Source organism: Elephas maximus, chromosome 2, assembly GCF_024166365.1.
Source record: "Elephas maximus indicus isolate mEleMax1 chromosome 2, mEleMax1 primary haplotype, whole genome shotgun sequence".
Lineage (NCBI taxonomy): Eukaryota > Metazoa > Chordata > Mammalia > Proboscidea > Elephantidae > Elephas > Elephas maximus.
The window spans coordinates 188,663,756-188,683,690 of record NC_064820.1 but is presented as its reverse complement, the minus strand read 5'-3'; the positions used below and the strand labels follow the sequence as shown (position 1 = coordinate 188,683,690).

The 19,935-nt window shown below is 45.2% G+C and overlaps 1 protein-coding gene across 1 annotated transcript in view; it reads right to left on the bottom strand.

Annotated features, from left to right (window-relative positions):
- Positions 1–414: 414 nt before the first annotated feature.
- DOCK2 (dedicator of cytokinesis 2) overlaps positions 415–19,935 on the bottom strand; it is a 543,298-nt gene continuing 523,777 nt past the window's right edge. Inside the window, exons 46-52 of the mRNA XM_049874293.1 lie at positions 18,743–18,826; positions 7,943–8,080; positions 6,969–7,096; positions 5,392–5,563; positions 3,786–3,906; positions 2,058–2,200; positions 415–977 (exon numbers count right to left, since the gene is read on the bottom strand). Of these exons, the coding sequence (XP_049730250.1) occupies positions 915–977; positions 2,058–2,200; positions 3,786–3,906; positions 5,392–5,563; positions 6,969–7,096; positions 7,943–8,080; positions 18,743–18,826 (849 nt within the window). The 3' untranslated portion in view covers positions 415–914. The remainder of the gene's footprint in view (positions 978–2,057; positions 2,201–3,785; positions 3,907–5,391; positions 5,564–6,968; positions 7,097–7,942; positions 8,081–18,742; positions 18,827–19,935) is intronic.

The window sequence follows — 19,935 nt, the reverse complement described above, 5'->3', positions numbered from 1 at the left end:
TTTGGAACTAACTCGATGGCACCTAACAACAGGGTTGGGTGGTTTTGCCATCTCTTTCCAAAAGAGTAGAAAGGAAGCATGAAAATCTCCACTGATCAGTCCCTTATCACCCTTGTAACCTGGGAAAACAACATGAGGAAGAAGACTCCAGATGGATGCTCCCAGCATCTCTGTACCCCAGGGGTTGGCCTTTAAGGAACCAGACTCACAGAGAAGATCTGTGGGTATAACATGAACGACATGGGAGCATTTGGCATTGACCTAAGCTAGAGCCAGACCCTTAACATCACTGCAGACCCCGGGCCTGCCTTCGTAGCCAGCAGTTTCCAGGAGCTTTCTCCCCAGTTCTGGACCTAATGGATTCAGCTATGGGAAGCTAATGGAATCAGGCAACGAGGCTCATTTAAGTCACAGAATTATCTTTATTGTCAGTAAGAAACAGCAACACTTCAGAGATGATCAGCTAGAAAAGAGACTGGTTGGTTGTATTAAAAAACAAAGTACAAAAATGTTTAACAAAATGTTAAAAAAAATAAAATAAAAGAATATTTAAAAGACTATTCTTTTCTGTTAAGTGCTGGGGCTTAAGAAATGAAATAAAAATGCAGCTCCTCATACTTAAGAAACCGGGATATGAAAAGACGTGCCTAGGGTGTTAGGGAGAGCATGTTGGGAGAAGCACTCTTGCTGGTTCCTCCTGCGTCCGAGAGTCAGGTGGGCTTCCTCATCCATCACCTGGGGCACTGTCCAGGTGATGCTGGGATTGCTACCACTAGAGTTTCTGGACCAGACTGGCCCCTCTGTCTGTGTGAGAACAGTCTCCCCACCCTTTGAGGCTTCATTGTGCACCATGTCTCTCCTCTTCTGGAAGCTGCCCTCCCCGGCTCCCTGTGCCGCCCTAGTCAACAGCACTTTCACAGGTCGGTGGGCAGGAAGTCAGGTATCTGCTTGCCTTCTTCTGATGATTTGCTGGCCAGCTTTATGGGAGAGGAGAATAAATGCACACCAAGATGGGATTCCCATGAGTATTAGTCCCAATCAAAAAGGGCCCTAGAGGACCTCTGCCCAAACCCATGAGCATGAACTGCCATGACCTTGAGTTTGGCCAGAAAGGCTGTCCTTCCCAGTGGTTAGAGCCCAGGCTTTGGTGTTTCACGACCCCCTCACTAGCTGGGTGAACACAGGTGAGTTGCTTGCCCGCTCTGAGCCTTAGGCAACCCTCACAGTGATTGTGGAAGATCAAATGGGATCCTGTTTGGAAAGCACATAGTGTGATGCCTAGCTCACTGCATGTGAGCAGTAAACCTACTATCAATATAGTCATATAAAAAAAAATATTCATATAGTCCTTTTTTTTTTAATTTTTTTTTTTTTTATAGTCCTGGTTTAATATTATCTTTAGGATCAGACATGGCAGGGGTCCCTTCTTTATCTTGTCCAAAGCCTGACAAGTAACCATAGGAGATAAAAAATGGGACTTAAAAATCAGGGCTTGGAAACTAACTTTTAATTAGGAGGATTTTGTTATATAAGTTAAATGGAAAAGTGCTTCCAAAGAAAAGCACTTTCAGCCTCCAAAAAACAGCGTCGGCCAGCTGTTGTGGCTTGGACAGAAGCACCAAAGAGCCACTTAAGCACAGCGTAGCTGTCTGCTCTGAGGATCCAGGACCTGCTGGTCCAGCTGGGGCTGCCCCTTGGCACATTCCCGCATCCTGGCTGGGGTCTGTGCTGGTCAGAGGAGCCCCCTGGGGTCCAAGAGGGGAACTGCACGCTGGGCAGAGCTGGACAGTGTCCGAACACTTAGGGCCACCCCATGCCTCCCTGAGAGTGACCACATATGCTCATGCACACGTGTGTGCACACTCACATATGTGCACACACACATAAACACGCACACATGGGCACACATGCACATGTACACATGTGCATACACAAAAACATCCAGTCACACACACACGTGCACACTGGACTCGCTCCATTTTCTACTCTCTGTGTTTTATTCTCTTGCCTTCCTCCTCCCAACACCTCCCCTTCCTTCCACCCATCTGACTCCTTACCATTGTCTTGAAGAACTGATTTACTTTCTTCCTTTTAAGTGTCTTCTTGTCTCCGTCTGAGATATGGGGGAAGGTCTGGCTGAGACGGTGGGATGTGTTGATCTCGTCCAGCCCAGGCCCGCCTGCCACTGAGAACGTGAGGGCTGGAAGGAGAGCAGAGGTGGGCGTGAGAGGATGGAGGAATGGTGGTGCTGTGGGGCAGACAGCCGCCCTAGGGGAAGTCAATGGGAGATAGCCTGGAGAACAAAGCTAGAGTCCCCAGGAGCACATGTCACCCACCCCTGGCCCCGTGTGGTCCAAGCAGGAGGTGGGGAGGCCATTTCCTGCCATACCACGGCAGGGGACAGGGGTGGTGTCTAAGCTATTCTGTTTGGGAGCGCTTTGTCAAACTTCAAATAGTGGTCCTGCCTCTTGGTCCCTGACCAAAGCCTTGTTCAAGTGCTTCTGGGCTGGAAATGCAGGGGCTAAGGAGGAGACAGACTCTTGCCACTTGGACCATGACTTCCTCAGGAACACAGTTTCTTTTGTCCCAAGGTGGGATACCATTGATCTTCCTCTTCCCTACCCTCCCAACACCGACCACCTGGATTTCTCATTTTCAATGAGGACAGGGGCAGTAGGGAGAACATATCTCTCTACCAGAGATGCCATCTGGTCGGGGCAAGGGGGAGCCAGGGTAAAGATGGTCTGGTGGTTATGGCCCCAGCGTGGAGTCAAAAAGACTTGACAAACTACCTCTCTGACCCTGCATTTTGACATTGGTCAAATAGAGATGTCAGCACAGACCTCCTGAGATGATGGGAGGGAACCTGCTTCAGACTTGCCCAAGCAGCCTAGTACGTAAGAGGCTCATCTTACAGGCTGGTGCTAGGCAGTGGTTCGGAGCATGGCTTACCAGGCAGAGTGCCTGGCTTTGAACCAAGCCTCTGCCATTTTCTAGCAGGAACTGACATGCTCAGTGCCTCTGTCTCCTCATCCATAAAATGGGGCTAATCACTTCATCTACTTCACAGGTACGTGTTGAGGTATAAATGAAAGAATGCCTGAGAGGCACTTAGCACAAGGCCTGGCACAGCCCTCAGAAGCGGCAGGTGTGCCCACTGAGACTAGATTGCTGAGTCCCACAAGGATGGCACCGGGTCTCCTTGCTCCTCTTGGCCCCAGCCTTTGGCACAGAGAGCCTGGCTCAGAGCAGCAGGCACTAAGGGCTCACTACTTATCATATGGAGCACTCCAGGGTGTGTGATGTTGCCTGTGAGGGCCTTAGGCTCCCTGTCTATGATGTAGGAATGCCAAGCTGTGTCTGCTCAACTCCTCATTAGGGAATGAATGTGGGATTGGGGCATGGGGGAAAGAGGTAGGATCTATGCATCAAGCACTCCGTGACTGTACGATATTCTGGAAATTCTTAAGTCCCAGAAACAGTCTTCCAGGTCCAAAATGCAGTCACGTGGCTTAGGGACACACCAGGAGGCCCGGCTGACTGAGAACACAGGGCCACCAGGTAAGACAGATGGGTTGCTGGTAAATCCTGAGGGCCAGGGGGAGCTTGCTGGGATGGCTTCACCCACAGGAGGGGCTGGGTATGTGGGGGGCTCACAGGACGGGGATCTGTAAGCACAGCTTCTCCCTCCAGCATGCCTGGCCCACTTTGCTGCATAGGATCCTCCCAGACTGATGGCCCACAGTCCCTCAAGTCCTCGGTGCTGGCGATGGCAGGGTGCATACCTGGGATGGTGGGCATAGACTGGCTCGCAAAGCTCATCTGAGAGAGGACCGATATCCTTGAGGGGGTGTCCCCATGCTCCGAGAGGTTGGTGTCACTCATGAACTCATGCTTCCTGGAAAGCTGGATGAATACACCACATATACATGTACACACACAAATACACAGAAGCTCAGCATGAGGCAGTTCTGGGCTCTGAGGAGTCAGGGGTGAGAGTTTGGCATGGTTTCTATGCACCTGGCTTCAAGATCATTTATTCCATTTTGTACTATTCCTTGTCAGGTTTCCATGTATGGTTGCACAGGTTGTGTACTTTACAACTCCAGGGGTGTGGGTAAGGAACATTCACTTAGACTATAAGGTGAATGACATCCCTCAGAATTGTAAAACACATAAGGCTTATTGCCAGCCTTCTCTCTCTGGGACAAGAGTAGCCTCTGAAGTCCACTGGGAAGTTTGTAGAGGGTCCTCTCTCCACAGGAAAGCATCTCCACTGCCCCTGGTCCTTTTATCTTGTACCCCTCCTTCATGAGGACAGAGCTCATCCCTCTCCCCCTCCTAGGCTCCCTGAATGCTTTCAACAAACCTCTCTTCCAGGGAGAGGCCAGGATTGAACCCAGGCTGTCTGGCACCAAGTCTCATTTTATTGGTTATTAGTTTCTAAGGCAATCTCCTTATGGGACCAAAACCTCTCAAAACCAGACTAAACCAGTTGCTGTATAGCTGATCCTGACTCATGGTGACCTCATGTGTGTCAGGGTAGAACTGTGTTCCACAAGGTTTTCAACGGGTAATTTTTTTGGAAGCAGATCACCAGGCCTTTCTTCCAAGGTGCCTCTGGGTGGACTTGAACCTGCAGTCTTTCCATTAGCAGCCAAGTGCTGCATTAACTGTTTGCACCACCCAGAGACTCCTCATGTCAAGGCTGTGCGATTTTCACCTCTGCATCCCCAGTGGGGCTCCCAGGACACAAGAGGAGCTGAATGGGGTCTGATGAGATACACACTGGTTGATGGCCCTGGGGCTGAGGACAGAGGTCTGAGAGATGGAGACACACCCCAGCTAAGCCCCAGGTAGTCTCCTCACCTGTTCAGTGGCTAAAACAAGCTGTTTCTCCCCAGCTTCCCAAAGCCGTGATGGTAGAAAGATCAAGCACAGGCTCTGGAGTCCAGCTGTTGTTGTTGGGTGCCGTCGAGTCAATTTTTGACTTATAGCGACCCCATGTGACAGAGTAGAACTGCCCCACAGAGTTTTCTAGCCTGTAATCTTTATGGGAACAGATTGCCAGGTCTTTCTCGCGTAGAGCCTCTGTGTGAGTTTGAACCACCAGCCTTTAGGTTAGCAGCTAAACACTTAGTCATTGGATGGCCAGGGCTCCTTGGAGTCCAACTGCCTGGGTTCAAATCCCAGCTTGGTCACATCTTAGCTGTGTGGGTACAAGACAGCCACTTCACCTCCCTGGTCCTAGAAGCCTCTTCTGTCATACTCTCTTCAAGGGGAAAGTGAGGACGAGAGAGACCAGGCCTGTGCCTGGCATGTGTACTGTACCTGGCATGCATAGAGATTTGCTAACAGTGTCGGGAAAGGCCATCTGCCTCTGCCACTCACCCGCTTCAGCTCCGACTCAGCTGCTGCCTTCTCATCCGCGAACACCACACTGCTCCTCTTGCTTCTCTTCTTGGACCTCCGCAGCTTGACCTCAGGGAGTGTGCTCCCTGGGGAGATGGGCTCATCCTGCTCCGCTTTCGGGGTCTTGGGTGGTGCTAATTCCAGGTTGAAGCTGCAGAGCAAAAGGGACAGCAGTAGACGCTGCAGTTAGAGCTTGAGTGGAACTGCCTGACAGGAACCCAGGGGGCCAGAGGGAACCTTCAACCTGCCTGAGCTGTCACACAGGGTCGGCGTAGGGAGCCAGTTGCGTAATTTGCAAACATTCAAAATATAAAGTAAAATTAAGTTAATGCCACTTAACTGTACCTGTGAAGAATGTGGAAATGGCAAACGTTTTGTTACATATGTATTTACCACAATAATGGGGAAAAAAAAGACCCTAAAAAAAAGTCATTGCCACAAAATTATTATGACAACACTAAATACAGCTTTGGATAAGATAGGCCACCTCTAACTAACCACCCGCCGCCCCCACCCCACCCCCGCCAGCCATAAAAAAAGAGGAAAAATGAAATTGAAGGAGGTGAAGCATGAAAAAGAAAGTCTGGTTGAAAATACGCCCTGGAGTTGAACCCAGGCACTCCCACTTCTTAGCTGAATGACTTTGGGCAAATCAGTCAACTTTTAAGTAAAAGGCGATATTTACAATCACCTTGTAGAGTGGTGAGGAGAAGAGGTCTGAAGAGCTCTCAGCCTGTTTTTGGCTTAATTCATGTATCTATCATTAAAATAAGGTTCCTGGGTTGTGCAAACGGTTTGCAATAAGCCACTAACATAAAGGCTGGCTGTTCGAACCCACCCAGTGGATCTGCGGAAGAAAGCTCTGGCAATTTGCTTCCATAAAGATTGTTGTTAATGTTGTTGGTTGCCATCAAGGCAATTTCATCTCACAGTGAGTGACAAAAACCCTGTGGAGCACAGTTCTGCTCTGACACACATGGGGTCACCAGGAGTCAGCAGACTCAGTGGTTTGGTTGTTATTTATATACTTGAGGTGGGTAGGGTACAGCGAGAGGCCTCCAGGAAGGTGAGAGGGGAGGCGGTTTTCTGAGGCAAGGAGATGGAGGACCCCAGACAGAGGTAGGTGGGTACAGGAAGAAGAGTTCTGTGATGGGAGAGCCTGTCCTGGCTGGGAGGAGGCATCCTTAGGAGGGCAGGGACCTCTAGCAGAGGGGAGAAGGTTCCACATGAAGCAGCTTGCTGAGGCTGGCACTTCTAGTTGTTGACAAAGATCATTGGACAGAGAGTCTGGGGGCCATGGGTGAGTCCCTGCTAGGTCCTCAGGAAAAGCCACTTTGCCTGAGACTCAGATGCCCCCTCCAAAAATAGCATTAGCCAGCGCAGCCTCACTGGGTAGTTGCAAGGGTTTTAAGGAGGCACCAGATGGGAAAGGCTTTTAAACAGGAAGGGGCAAGGAGGAAGAGAGGAGGCTGCTGGGGCAGAAGAGAAGTGGGCTCCTTTGGGGGCTGACCCAGGGAGGCAGGGGTTTAGGGGCTACCTGGGGGACAGGGACAGACCTCTCAGAGGTGGGCTTGCTGGGGGTGCTGCAGTCAGAGTTCATGGAAGCCAGAGAGATGATGGACATCTGCCGGTAGGAGCGCATCATCGACCTGGGCCGGCCCATTCTCCTGTCCTCGAAGTCAGGCTGCGGGTGGGGAAGACAGGGTGGTAAGCAGCCAGGCTGGCTGTTTTCATCAGAAGCCTGAGCTAGTGTGGCCTCAGCCTTCTGATGCCTTCCTCCTCCACCTGGGCAGGGCCAGGGTGCAGAGGCAGAATAGGGAGCTGGGACAGAAGCTTCCTGGCTGGCTGATGCTAGGGGTGTCATGCGGGGGCTGTTGGGAGAGGCAACCTATCTCACGGAAAGCCCCTGGAATAGAAGACGTGAGATCTGAGTTCTCCTCTAGGCTCTTCTATTATCTCACTTCTTCTCTGTGGGCCTCAGTCTAAAATGACAGGGTTGGATCCAATGGCCTCTAAGGGCCCTTACAGCCTTGACGTTTTATGATTCCACTTTATGGGCAAGAGGATAAAGAAGGTGTTCCTATGAGGACCAGGCTGATGGCCTCTTTAAGTCATGGAGCTTAGTGACTAAAAGCACTGGCTTAGAGGCCAGTAGAGCCAGGTGCAAATTCTAACCTGCACTCACCTCCTGCATAATCTTTGGCAAGTTACTTAACTCCTCTGAGGCTTTCTGTGAAGATTAAATGACCTAATAGATGTCAACTGCTTAGGTCAGCCTGGCACATAGTAGGTGCTTCATAAAAGTAGCTTTTATTATTTGCAGAGTCCCTTGAGTGCTAAAGGCTTGATACGTAAGTAGTGTTTACTTGAGGATGGTTTTAGGAGGGACACAAAGGCTTCCCTAGAGTGTCTCTGGCAATGCTGACCCAGGCCCTTCTCTTCTAGGCAGGCTCCTTCATGAGCCCCTTCCAGCTCTAGTCCCCACCATCCTCCCTGCCTTGCTCCCTCCTGGTTGCAGGGACCCCCATACCATCTCTCTGACGCCATACTCCTTCTCCACCTTCACTTTCAGGTTCTTGAAACATTCCTCCATGCGGTCATGGAAGGGTCGCAGGTTTTCCGACACCCTTTTCTCATGGATCTTAATCCCAGCTCCCAGGAAGGGAATCTAGAGAGGAAAGTGGTCAAGGGTGAGTAGGGCTGGCCACCTGGTCAACCTCAGCCTGGGATCCAGCCCTCAAGGCTATTAGAGTCAATTCAGCTTCCTAGGAAATCATCAAGGGCTTTAAGGTCCTAAGGAACTTTCCCGCAGGTTCCCCAGGGGAACTGGGAAGCTGTAACTTTGAAGTTTGCTCTGTAAGGGGGAGAAAGATCTCTAGCAACCCACCTCCCACAGAAGGGATGGGCCCTCCATTACAGGCCACCTGCTTAAGAAAATTCCCCCTCATTGAATCTTCTGAGAGGCAGAGAGCAGGGATGAGAGAGAGAAAGCTCTGTTGCATTGACTTAAAGCCTATCCAAGAAGCTTCTGGCAATGAAAAGGTGAAAGTATGAATGTCAGAAGCTGGGGGTAGCTGAAGGGAAGAGCCAAAAGAAAAGGAGATATGGGCACAGCCTTACCTTATAATGTAAAACAAACAAACAAACCCATTGCTGTGGAGTCAATTCTGACTCATAGCAACCCTACACTACAGAGTAGAACTGCCCCATAGGGTCTCCAAGGAGCGCCTGGTGGATTCGAACTGCCGACCTCTTGGTTAGCAGCCAAAGCTCTTAACTACTATGACACCAGGGTTTCCACCTTATAACACAGAGGTCAGTAAAACATTTTATGGTGTTGAAGAAAGGTATTGTTATCAATTGAATTGTGTTCCTCCGAAACATGTGTTGTAAAACCTAACCCCTACACCTGTGGATATTTGGGAAAAGAGCTTTCTTTTTTAGGTTAATGAGACCCTACAAGTGTAAAGTGTGTCTTGAACTAATCATCTCTGAGATATAAAAGAGCAGATTAGGCTCAGAAGAAAGCAGGCAGACAAGGTGGAAGACAGATGCTGTGTGGAAATCTCTAAGGAAAGCTAAGAAGAACACTACCAGATCTGAGTCAAGGATTTTCCCCAGAGTGGACAGAGGCAGCCTTCCCCTAGGCTGGTGCCCTGAATTTGGACTTCCGGCCTCTTAAACTGTGAGACAATAAACTTTTATTCATTAAAGTCACCCACTTGCGGTATTTCCGTTATAAAGCACTAAGAAACTAAGACAGATATGAAAGTTAACCAACTAATAGGGAATTCTTAAAAAGTGATACAAATATATTAGGAAGATGAGGGAGGAGGGGACGAGTGATGCAAGAGAGTTAAACTCTCTTTATCGACAAAGAAGGTTGTGGATATGGACTAAATGGGCACATCAAGGGACTGCAACAGAGGCTGCTATCATTGGTTGCTACTAGAAGAAACAGCTGAGGACTTTAGGAGAGTGGCTTCTGGGCAGGAAGGGGTAGAGTATAGGTTATTTTTTGGGGAGGGGGGACACTTAAGGCTTCCATAATGATGAGGTAAGAACATGGCCACCTCCCTCTCTTCAAAACGAGGTGAAGGAAAAGCTAGAATCTTCAGTGAGAGTAGAAGGCATCTATGAACTTGACCCACAATACCTGGAAGGTGGATGGAAGATGGTAACAGGCCTTTCAGAAGAAAGGAGGGGTCTATGAATAAAAGGAGCACAACAGACCTCTAGGAGCTCAAGAGGTCTCAGGAAATGGAGGCTCCAGTTACCACAGAAAAGCAGGAGTGAGTTGAGGGACTGAAAACAGCAGGATGGGTTAAAATTCTGTAACAGGAGCAGTAAGACCATCAGGTCCCTACCTTCCCCTTGTAGCCAAGTGTTATGTTTTCTCATTTCCTCAGGAAGCAGGGAGCTTATCCTCTAGAGAAATTGGACCAAAGAGGCTCCAGCCTCAGGGAGACCAGGTACAACAGAGGGCCGGAATGAGGAGCCAGACTGGAAATAAGGGTTGAAGGGAGAGTCTGCATACTGACAGTGAGAACTTCTGCAGTTCTTCTCTTCTCAATCCCCAAATTCCCAGTGGCATAGCAGCTAGGATTATCTTCCCACACAAGAGCTGGAAGAATCTGTTTCTGGAGAAAGTGAATGGCCCAGTATAGATACAGACATGAGGAAGGAAAGAAGGAAGAAGGGAGCGGGGGAAGGGAGGGAGGAAAAGAAGGAAGGAAGGAGGAAATGAAGGAAGGAAGGAGGAAATGAAGGAAGGAAAGGGCTTGGAAGAAATAGAGAGAATGAAGAGAGCCTAATAAAACATTATTTAAAATTTTTAATTAATATATATAGAAACAGAAAAGATCTTCCATCCATGAAATAAGACAAAGATTTTATAAAAAATAAAAGAAATGATAATGGAAAGGCCACATGTAGAAACTAGTGAGATATAGCTAAAGTTGTACTTAGAGGCAAATTTTTAACTTTAGTCTTATATTCTAGAAAAGACAGAGAATCAGATAGTTAAACATCTATCTAAAGAAATTATTAAAATGACAGCAAATTAAACCCAAAGAGTGTAGAAAAAAGAAAATAATAGAGTAAATGTAAATGAAAAAGAAAAAAATCCCAGATGGCATCGACAAAGGCAAAAGTTGATTCTTCAAAAAGACATATAATTGATAAACCCCTAAAAAGACTAATCAAGAAAAATAGAAGGTACCAATAACCAATATCAAGATTTAAAAAGAAGCATCGCTACAGGCAGTTCAAACACTAAAAATGACCAGAAGAGGATATTATTTAAAATGTTTATGCTAATAAATTTAATATTTAGTTAAAATGGAAAAATTGCTAGAAAAACACAATTTACCAAAAAGAACACAAAGGAAATAGGAAATCTGAAAACTGTTAAATAAATCCAATATATGCCTTAAAACATTCCTGTAAAAAACATTCCTGGCCCATGTGGCTTCACCGACAAATTCTACCAAACATTTACAGGTTAATAAACGCCAATCTTTACAAACTCTTCCAAAAAATTGAAAAACAGCAAAGAATCTTCAACTCCCTTTTTGAGGCTAAGATAACTTTGTTATAAAAATTACACAAGGATATTATAAGAAAGGAAAACTATAGCCTAATATCTCTTGTGAGCATAGATGCAAAAATCCTAAAAAAAAAAAAAAATCTTAGCAAACAGAATTCAGCTATATATCAAAATAATAATATACAACCAAGTGAGATTTATATGCAAGGTTGGCTTAATATTCCAAAATCAACTAATATAATACCAGAATAAAGGAGAAAAACAATATGAGCATCTCAGTAGATTTGGAAAAGGTATCTGGCAAAATTAAAAACCCATTCACAATAAAGTAGCAAACCCAGAATAGAACGGAATCCATTTAAACCATGGCTCTCTTGCCCTGATGCTGAGGACTTGGATGTACGCTCTCACCTCCTCTATTCATCAGTGCAATAAGGCAAGAAAAATAATTAAAAGGTAGAAAGATTGGAAAAGAAGTAAAATATTCTATATTAACAGATGATATTAATTGTGTACACAGAAAATCCAAAAGAATCTACAAATAATTTGACTTAATAAATGAATTTAAGTGAATTCACTTAATAAACAAATTTGGTGGCTATAAGGTCAACATACGAAAAAATCAATTGTGTCTTTATCAATTGGAAAGTGAAATGCAAAAGACAATACTAACTACAATAGAATTAGGAATATAAAACACCTAGGAATAAATTTAATAAAAAAATGTGCAAGACCTCTACACCAAAAACTACCAAACATTGCTGAGAGTAATTAAGTAAATAAATAACTAAACAAATTGAGAGATATACCATATTCATGGATTAAATGACTCAATATTGTTAAGATATCAATTCTCCCCAAATAAATCTATATATTTAATATATTCCTAATCAAAATCCTGGACATTCCTGGGTGGCACAAATGGTTAAGCACTCAGCTGCTAACTGAAAGGTTGACAGTTCGAGTCCACCCAGAGGCACATTGGAAGAAAGGCCTGGAAATCTACTGAAAAATCAGCCTCTGAAAACTCCATGGCACACAGCTCTACTCTGACACAACGGGGTTGCCACCAATCAGAGCTGACTTGATGGTAACTGGTTTTGTTTTGTTTTTAGTCAAAATTCCAATGTGTTTTGGGGGAGCGTGTGGAAATTGATAAGCTGATTTTAAAATTTATATGAAAATGCAAAGGTAAAAAAGCCAAATCAAACTTGAAGAAAAACGATGACTTTTCAGTACTCTCACAACCAAATTTTGAATTGCCAACCTTTCGGTTAGCAGCTGAGTTCCATCACCACTCTGCCAGCCGTGTTCCTTAAACTTATTATAAAGCTACAGTAATTAAAGAAGTGTGGTGTTGGTGAAGGATGGACAAACAGACCAATGGAACAGAATAGGAAGTCCAGAAATAGACCAACACACATATGTCCATTTTATATCAAAAGTGCTACTGTAATTCAGTGGGGAAAATAATTGCCTCTTTAACAAACAGCACTGGAGTAACTGGAAGCCTGCACGGGAAAATAAACCTGCCCTTTCCTTCATGTTAGCCAAGATGAATCTTAGCTCTAAATATGAAAGATAAAACAATAAGACTTCAGAATAAAACAGGTGAATATCGTCATGATCATGGGTTAGGCAGAGATTTCTCCAAGTAAACACAAAAGCACAAATAAAACGAAATTGATAAACTAGACTTCATCAAAGCTAAAATTTTCTGTTCATCAAAATACATCATTACGTAAGTGAAAAGACAAGCCACAGACCGAGAGAAGATATTTGCAACACATACATTTAACAATGACTCATATCTAGAATAAATTTCTTGTCTCATATTTCATACCTCACAAATTTTGAACATGTTATCATGAGAGAGCAGTCCCTTGAGAAGGGCATCATGCCTGGCAAAGTAGACAGTGAGCAAAAAAGAGGAAGACCCTCAACGAGATGGACGGACACAGTGGCTACAACAATGGGCTCAAGCATAACGATTGTGAGGATGGCACAGGACCGGGCAATGTTTTGTTCTGTTGTACATACGGTTGCTGTGAGTTGGAACCGACTTGAGGGCACCTAACAACAACCAGAATATATGTAAACTTATAAAAATCAATAATAAGACAAACAACTCATAAAATACGCAAAAGATTAAAGCTAGCAATCACAAAAGGATTATCAAATTGACCAATAAGCATATGAAAAGATTCTCAACACTACTGCTCATCAAGGAAACTAAATTAAAACTAAACTGAGATACCACTACACAACCACCAGAAGGACCAAAATTAAAGAATCACAGAATCAAGTGTTGGTGAGAACATGGAGGAACTCAGACACTTACAAGGTGTTGACAGGGTGAATTGGTTCAGCCATTTTGGAAAATTACTTCTTAGTATGTAGGAATGCTAAAAAGTCCCTGACTGGCATAAATAGATAAGCGCTCAAGTACTACCATATTTTTACGAAAATAATGCGTGCCTTCTACATTTGTTTGTCAACCACTTCCTGCCCCTGTGAGGTATTTTTGTAAGTGAGCTCTGCTAATTTGTTTTTTACAGCAACATGTAAAAAATTAGCATAGCAACACTTCTGAAAATACCTCAACGGGGGAGGGTGTGGTTGGCAAACTAATGGAGAGGGCGTGCGTTATTTGCATTAAAATGCTGTAACAGAAAGGTTTGGTGGTTCGAACCCACACAGAGGAGCCTCAGAAAACAGGCCTGGTGATCTGCTGCCAAAAGGTGACAGCCTTGAAAACCTCAGGGAGCACATTTCTACTCTGCACACATGGGATTGCCATGATTTGGAATCAACTCAATGGCATCTAACAACGACTGACCTTAAAGGCTGGTTGTTTGAACCTACCCAGCGGTGTTGCAGAAGAAAGGCATGGCCGTGGCTGTCTGTTTCTGTAAAGGCTGCAGCCTTGAGAACCCTATGGAGCAGTTCTACTATGTAAAACATGGGGTTCCCATGAGTCGGAATTGACTTGGTTTAGTTTTGACTTCCTGGAGTAAAGCTAAATGGGCACCATCCAGCAGTTCTCCTACTGTGTACATGCTGAGGGATGTGACCCCAGTACCACCCAGCATGTTTTCTCCTTTTTCAAAATGGGCAACTGAGAGCTTAACATAACTAAAAAAAAAAAAAATTTTCTAGGGCCATGATAAACCTGTAAGTTGTTCTTCCTCTGCCTGCCTCCTCACATACCTCTGTTAATGACTTTGTTTTGACCAAATGTTAAGGACTTTGTTCTTTGTTTTAAACTGATGCAAATAATCTTTTGTTCTGGGACTACCTGTGGCATACAACCCCCACAGGAAAGTTGGAGCCCAGGTATCAGATACCTATGTCTTTAGCCTAATAAAGAAATGTCTGGCAGGGGACTACAAAGACACTTGTAACCCTTGTAAGATTCTATGTAAGCTCTAATGTAAAACTGCTCTTTGGGACTCCATAGAGACAGACTGTGTTGCTACTGAGTCCCTGGTGATATATGCATCTCCTTAATAAGCTTTCTCACTCTTTCTGACTTGGAGTATGTTTCATTGGCTCGATTGCTCCAGGGCATGGATCTTAATCAGGTAAGAGGGAGTTGAATGCTTTTTCCCCCTAAAAGACAAGTATGAGAATGTTCACAGCAACTTCATTCATAAAACTCAAAACCTGAAAACAACCCAAATGTCCACCAACAGGAGAATGGATAAATACGTTATGGTACACTCATACAATGGGTAATATTTAGAAGCAAAGACACGCAACAACCTGAATGAATCTCAATTCATTCATTCATTTCTCATTGAGAAAAAGAAGCTAGATACAAAATAACCTGTTGCCTTCAAGTCAATTCCCACTCATAGCAACCCTATACCCAGTGCCGTCGAGTCGATTCCGACTCATAGCGAACCTATAAAAAAAAAAAAAAATAGTACAGGCTATATAGTTCCATTTACATGGAGTTCAAGAGCAGGCAACACTAACCTGTAGTGATTGAAGTTTGGCAGGTTCCACTAAAGCCCAAAGAAAAAGGGAGATGGAAGAAGAGTTGACGCATTTGAATTACAGTGTTGGAGAAGAATATTGAATATACCATGGACTGTCAGAAGAATGAGCAAATCTGTCCTGGAAGAAATACAGCCAGAAAGACACACAGTCTATTAGTAGAGTCCTTAATCTTAGAAGTGAGGATGGCGAGACTTTGTATTGCCTACTTTGGACGTGTTATCAGGAGAGGCCAATCCCTGCAGAAGGACGACATGCTTTGTAAAATAGAGGGTCAGTGAAAGAGAGGAAGACCCTCAATGAGATGGACTGACACAGTGGCTGCAACAATGGGCTCAAGCATAACAACGACTGTGAAGATGGCACAAGACCGAGCAACATTTAGTTCTGTTATACAAAGGGACACTATGAGTCAGAATTGACTTGACAACACCTAACTGCAACAACAGCTAAAGCCACATATTCTGACATACTGTGACTCAGCAGTTCCACTCCTAGCTATACACCCAACAGAAAATGTGTGTATGGGCACCAAAAGGACACACACAAGAATGTTCAGAGAAGCATTACTTATAAAAACCCCAAACTGGGATCAACTCAAATCTCCATCAACAGAAAAATAGATAAATCTGTTCTGGCATAGTTATACAATGGAGTAATATACAGCAACAAAAATGAACCAACGATAGCTATGAACTACAAAATGGATGAATTTCACAAACACAACATTTGGCGAAAGAAATTAGACACAAAAGAATATGCGCTACGTGATTCCAATTATATATGAGTAAAAAAACAAGTAAAAGTAAATGGTAGCGTTTAGGACTGTATGCTTGGGTGGTAAGGGTATTTTTTAAAAGCAAGGAAATGATTACTATAAAGGCAGGAGAGTGCCAACCTTGGGAAGGGTGGTAATGATTACGAGGATGCCCGAGGTGGGCTTCTCGGGTGCTACAGAATTCTGTCTGCATCACATGGGTGCATGCTTTGTGAACAATGAGCTATATATAATTCTGTATTGTGTACTTTTCTGTTTACACTATTTCACCATAAAAAGTTTAAAAGAAGAATATGCTGTAAACATCTTTCCATTCCAATAAATACAGAGAAAAACTTTAAAAAGAAAGAAGAAATTGACCTCGAAATCTGTGAAATCTTGAGCACAAAATGTACTTTGAAAGCTTCAGCATTTGTTGGGTTGCTAGAGGTATGAGTACATTCCCTTTTGGCTCTCATGTTTTCAGAAAATTCAAAGTGTATTTGGCTTTACAAAACCAAGATCCAATCTAGAGTTAAGCTCCCAGAAGACACAGAGCAGGCCCCAAAGTCCAGCACTATATCCCTGTTGGCTCACCCTGTGCCTGGGACATAGTTTTGTTAGTTGCTGTTGAGTTGATGCCGACTCATGGTGACCCACGTGTTACAGAATTTTCCTGGCTGTGATCTTAATGGAAACAGATCGCTATGCCTTTTCTTCCACAGTACTACTAGGTGGGTTTGAATCACTAACCTGTAGGTTAGCAGTCAAACACAGTTTGCACCACCAAGGGACACTCTGGGATACAGTAGGGGCTCCATAAATATAGATTACAAGAATGAATGAAGTGGAATGATCCAAAAACCAAACCCACTGCCACTGAGTCGATTCTGACTCATAGTGCCCCTATAGGACAGAGTAGAACTGCCCCATTGGGTTTAGAAGGCTGTAATCTTCATGGAAGCAGACTGCCACATTTTTCTCCCAAAAAGCAGCTGGTTGGTTCAAACTGCTGACCTTTCGGTTAACAGCTGAGCACTTTAACCACTGTGCCACAAGTGTTCCTTGGAATGGACAAGGAGGAGCTAATTTGCCCTGTGTAATACACTTTTTTTTTTTTTTAATACTCTAAAAAGCCTGCCTTTAACTATGAGCAGGGCTGCATCTTTTGAATTTAAATGCCCCATAGGCAGCGGGCCTAGATTCTGGGTGGGACCCACCTTTGGAAGGTTAAGTGGGCCTCTATAACATGGTGACGTGGGTATGGAGTGCAGTGCTAAGGTGCTGGTAGCCACTAGGGGGCACCCTCTGAAGGGCCTAGCTAATGGCCCTTAGAAGGGATACCATCTAATATAAGTTTTTAAAGTCTTCCTTCTTTGTTTGTAGCTACCATCTATTAGCTCTGAGGCTGGTGGAATTTCCTTAGAAGTTACAGCCTGGTATGAGCTGTGGTGGGAGGCCCAGGTCATGCATGCTTTGAGTACAGTAGATATAACATGGAGAAGCCATTTCCGGGTGATAAGAGATACCCAGCAGAGAGGCCCTGGGCAGTGGCATGGCTTGAGAGTGACACCAACACCTAAGTGAATTTGTGTGACATGTTAGCCCTCCCTGCGGCACCCCTGGAAATATCCTAGGATGGGAACCTAGTCTAAGCCTGGCCTTTCTGGTTCCCTTGATGGTGGCAGTAAGGAGAAGTATCATTATTGGGTGCTAAACAGCACAGTGACCCCTGAAGGCAGGATACCTTGGGGGTATCTGAGTTTCACAGGTGGCATAAAGAAGGGAGAGAAAATTCCAGACATACCAAATGCATTCAGGGAAGTGCATCTGTGTAGTGCTTGGTGTTTCTGCTTTAAAGCCTCACTTTGCATAAACTGGCAGAGGCAGAGAAGGACCTGAATTAGGAATCCTTATTTTAAGAAAAGAGGCTGTACCCAATGCTTCTCATTCCCTGATTTCCCCAGAGAAACAAAAACTCCCTTCCACAAAAGCTGCTCTTCTTCGTGCAGTGACTGGCAAGAAGGGAGTGAGGGAGGACAGGCAGCTGCAAGCAGCCCTGCCTGCCTCCCCCAGCTACTGCTCTCTGGAGCCCACCCTGTACTCTGCAGGGCTGGGTAGTCCCCAAGACTGCCCAGGTATGAGGAGGTAGTGTGGCAGGGCTGGAGGAAGAGCCTGTCCTTGGAAAGCCGCTATCTAGGGGAAGGGCCTAGCAGATTCTTTCTAGTGCAGGGAGTGGGAGAGAGAGGAAGGGAAACGCAGAGAGGAGAGAAGCAGAGGGAGAGGAGTAGGATGTGAGGAGAAGAGGGGGTACAGAGAAACACAAGAGACAGAGGGAAGGGACAGAAGCATAGAACTTCTAAAGTGGGGGGAGGAAGACAGAGAAAGGAAGAAAGGAGGTCAGAAAGAAGGGGAGCGTGGATAGAAGAGGCAGAAACACCAGAGAGAAGGGATGCAGAGGAAAGCAAGTAAACAGGCAAGGACTGAGCCTCCCAAGTCCTTGGGTTGGGACCCAGAGGGCTGAGTAGCTAGTGGCAGAATGCATGCCCTTTTGCTGAAAACCAGCCAAACAAAAACCTCAATTATTTTCAAAACCTGATATCCATCTGAGAATTACCTGCAACAAAATGTGTCAGCTGGAGAAGGAGGGAAAGCTGCGGGGGGCGGTGGGGGTCAAGTCTTCTCTCACATGATTGGCACATGCTGGGTGTGGGGGGAAGGTGGCAGGGATTTGTGGGGGGCTAGTGTTCCTTTTAGTCCCACCGTGAAAAGCCATGTCCTGAATTCAATGGCAAATTAAGCCATGTTAGCAACCTGCCCCACAACATTGTTGTCAGGCATCCTCCGTGCAGCACCCAAGGGTGCAGTCCCCTAAACCTCTCTTACAGGATACGCCTGTGCAGGGGTGATGCAGGGTAAGAAGGCAAAGGGCAGGAGAGCATGGTGAATTAGGCCACGTCAGTCAGAGGCTGAGGAAAGGAAGGAGGAGGGCCAGGCCCTGCCTCAGCCCCATGCCCACCTACCTGCCATGCAATCAGGTCTTTGAGGTGGTTCAGCTTGTCCTGGTCCTCAGGGTGGTCCCTGACATACTCCTCAGTGAAGAAGGCCTGGGGGGAGACATAACAAGACCAATATTGTGTGATCCCACTTACATGGAATATCTAGAATAGGGAAATGCATAGAGATCAAAGCAGATTAGCCAGGGGCTTCTGAATTGTACACTTAAAAATGGTTAAAATGGAAAATTTCATTATATTATAATAATATATGTGTGTGTATATATATACATATCTATATATATTTTTTACCACAATAAAACAGAAAAGAAGACCTGTGGAGGACAGGCAAGAGTTTGTGGTTTCCCGTTCATTAGGTGTGGTCCCTAGCACCAATATCTCTGGCATTGGGAAAAGATTCCATTTGAGACCGGCAGGAATGAAGGTACATGTATTTGGATGTTCCAAGAGTCAGAGACTCATATGGAATGACACTATTTTCTCTTTTTGATGACTCCAGTCAGCTCTCACTAGGAAGGGCCACAACATCCCTCCCCCTCCAGCCCCAGTGCTCCTCACCCTCCAGCCATATCAGTTTCATCTGGGAGCTTGTTGTCGTTAGGTGTCCTCGAGTCCGTTCTGACTCATAGAGACCCTGTGTACAACAAAACGAAATGCTGCCCCGTCCTGCACCATCCTCACAATCGTTATGCTTGAGCCCATTGTTGGAGCCACTGTGTCAATCCATGTCATTGAGGGTCCTCCTCTTTTTGCTGACCCTCTACTTTACCAAGCATGATGTCCTTCCCTAGGGACTGATCCCTCCTGATAACAGTCCAAAGTGTGTGAGATGAAGTCTCGTCATCCTTGCTTCTAAGGAGCATTTTGGTTGTACTTCCTCTGAGAGAGATTTGTTTATTCTTTTGGCAGTCCATGGTATATTCAATATTCTTCCCCAACACCACAATTCAAAAGATGTCAATTCTTCTTTGCATGCGCATGAGGCGATTGAAAACACCACGGCTTGGGTCAGGTGCACCTTAGTCTTCAAGGTGATGTCTTTGCTTTTCAACACTTTAAAAGAGGTCTTTTGCAACAGATTTGCCCAATCCAATGCGTCTTTTGATTTCTTGACTGCTGCTTCCATGGGTGTTGATTGTGGATCCAAATAAAATGAAATCCTGGACAATGTCAATCTTTTCTCCATTTATCAGGATGTT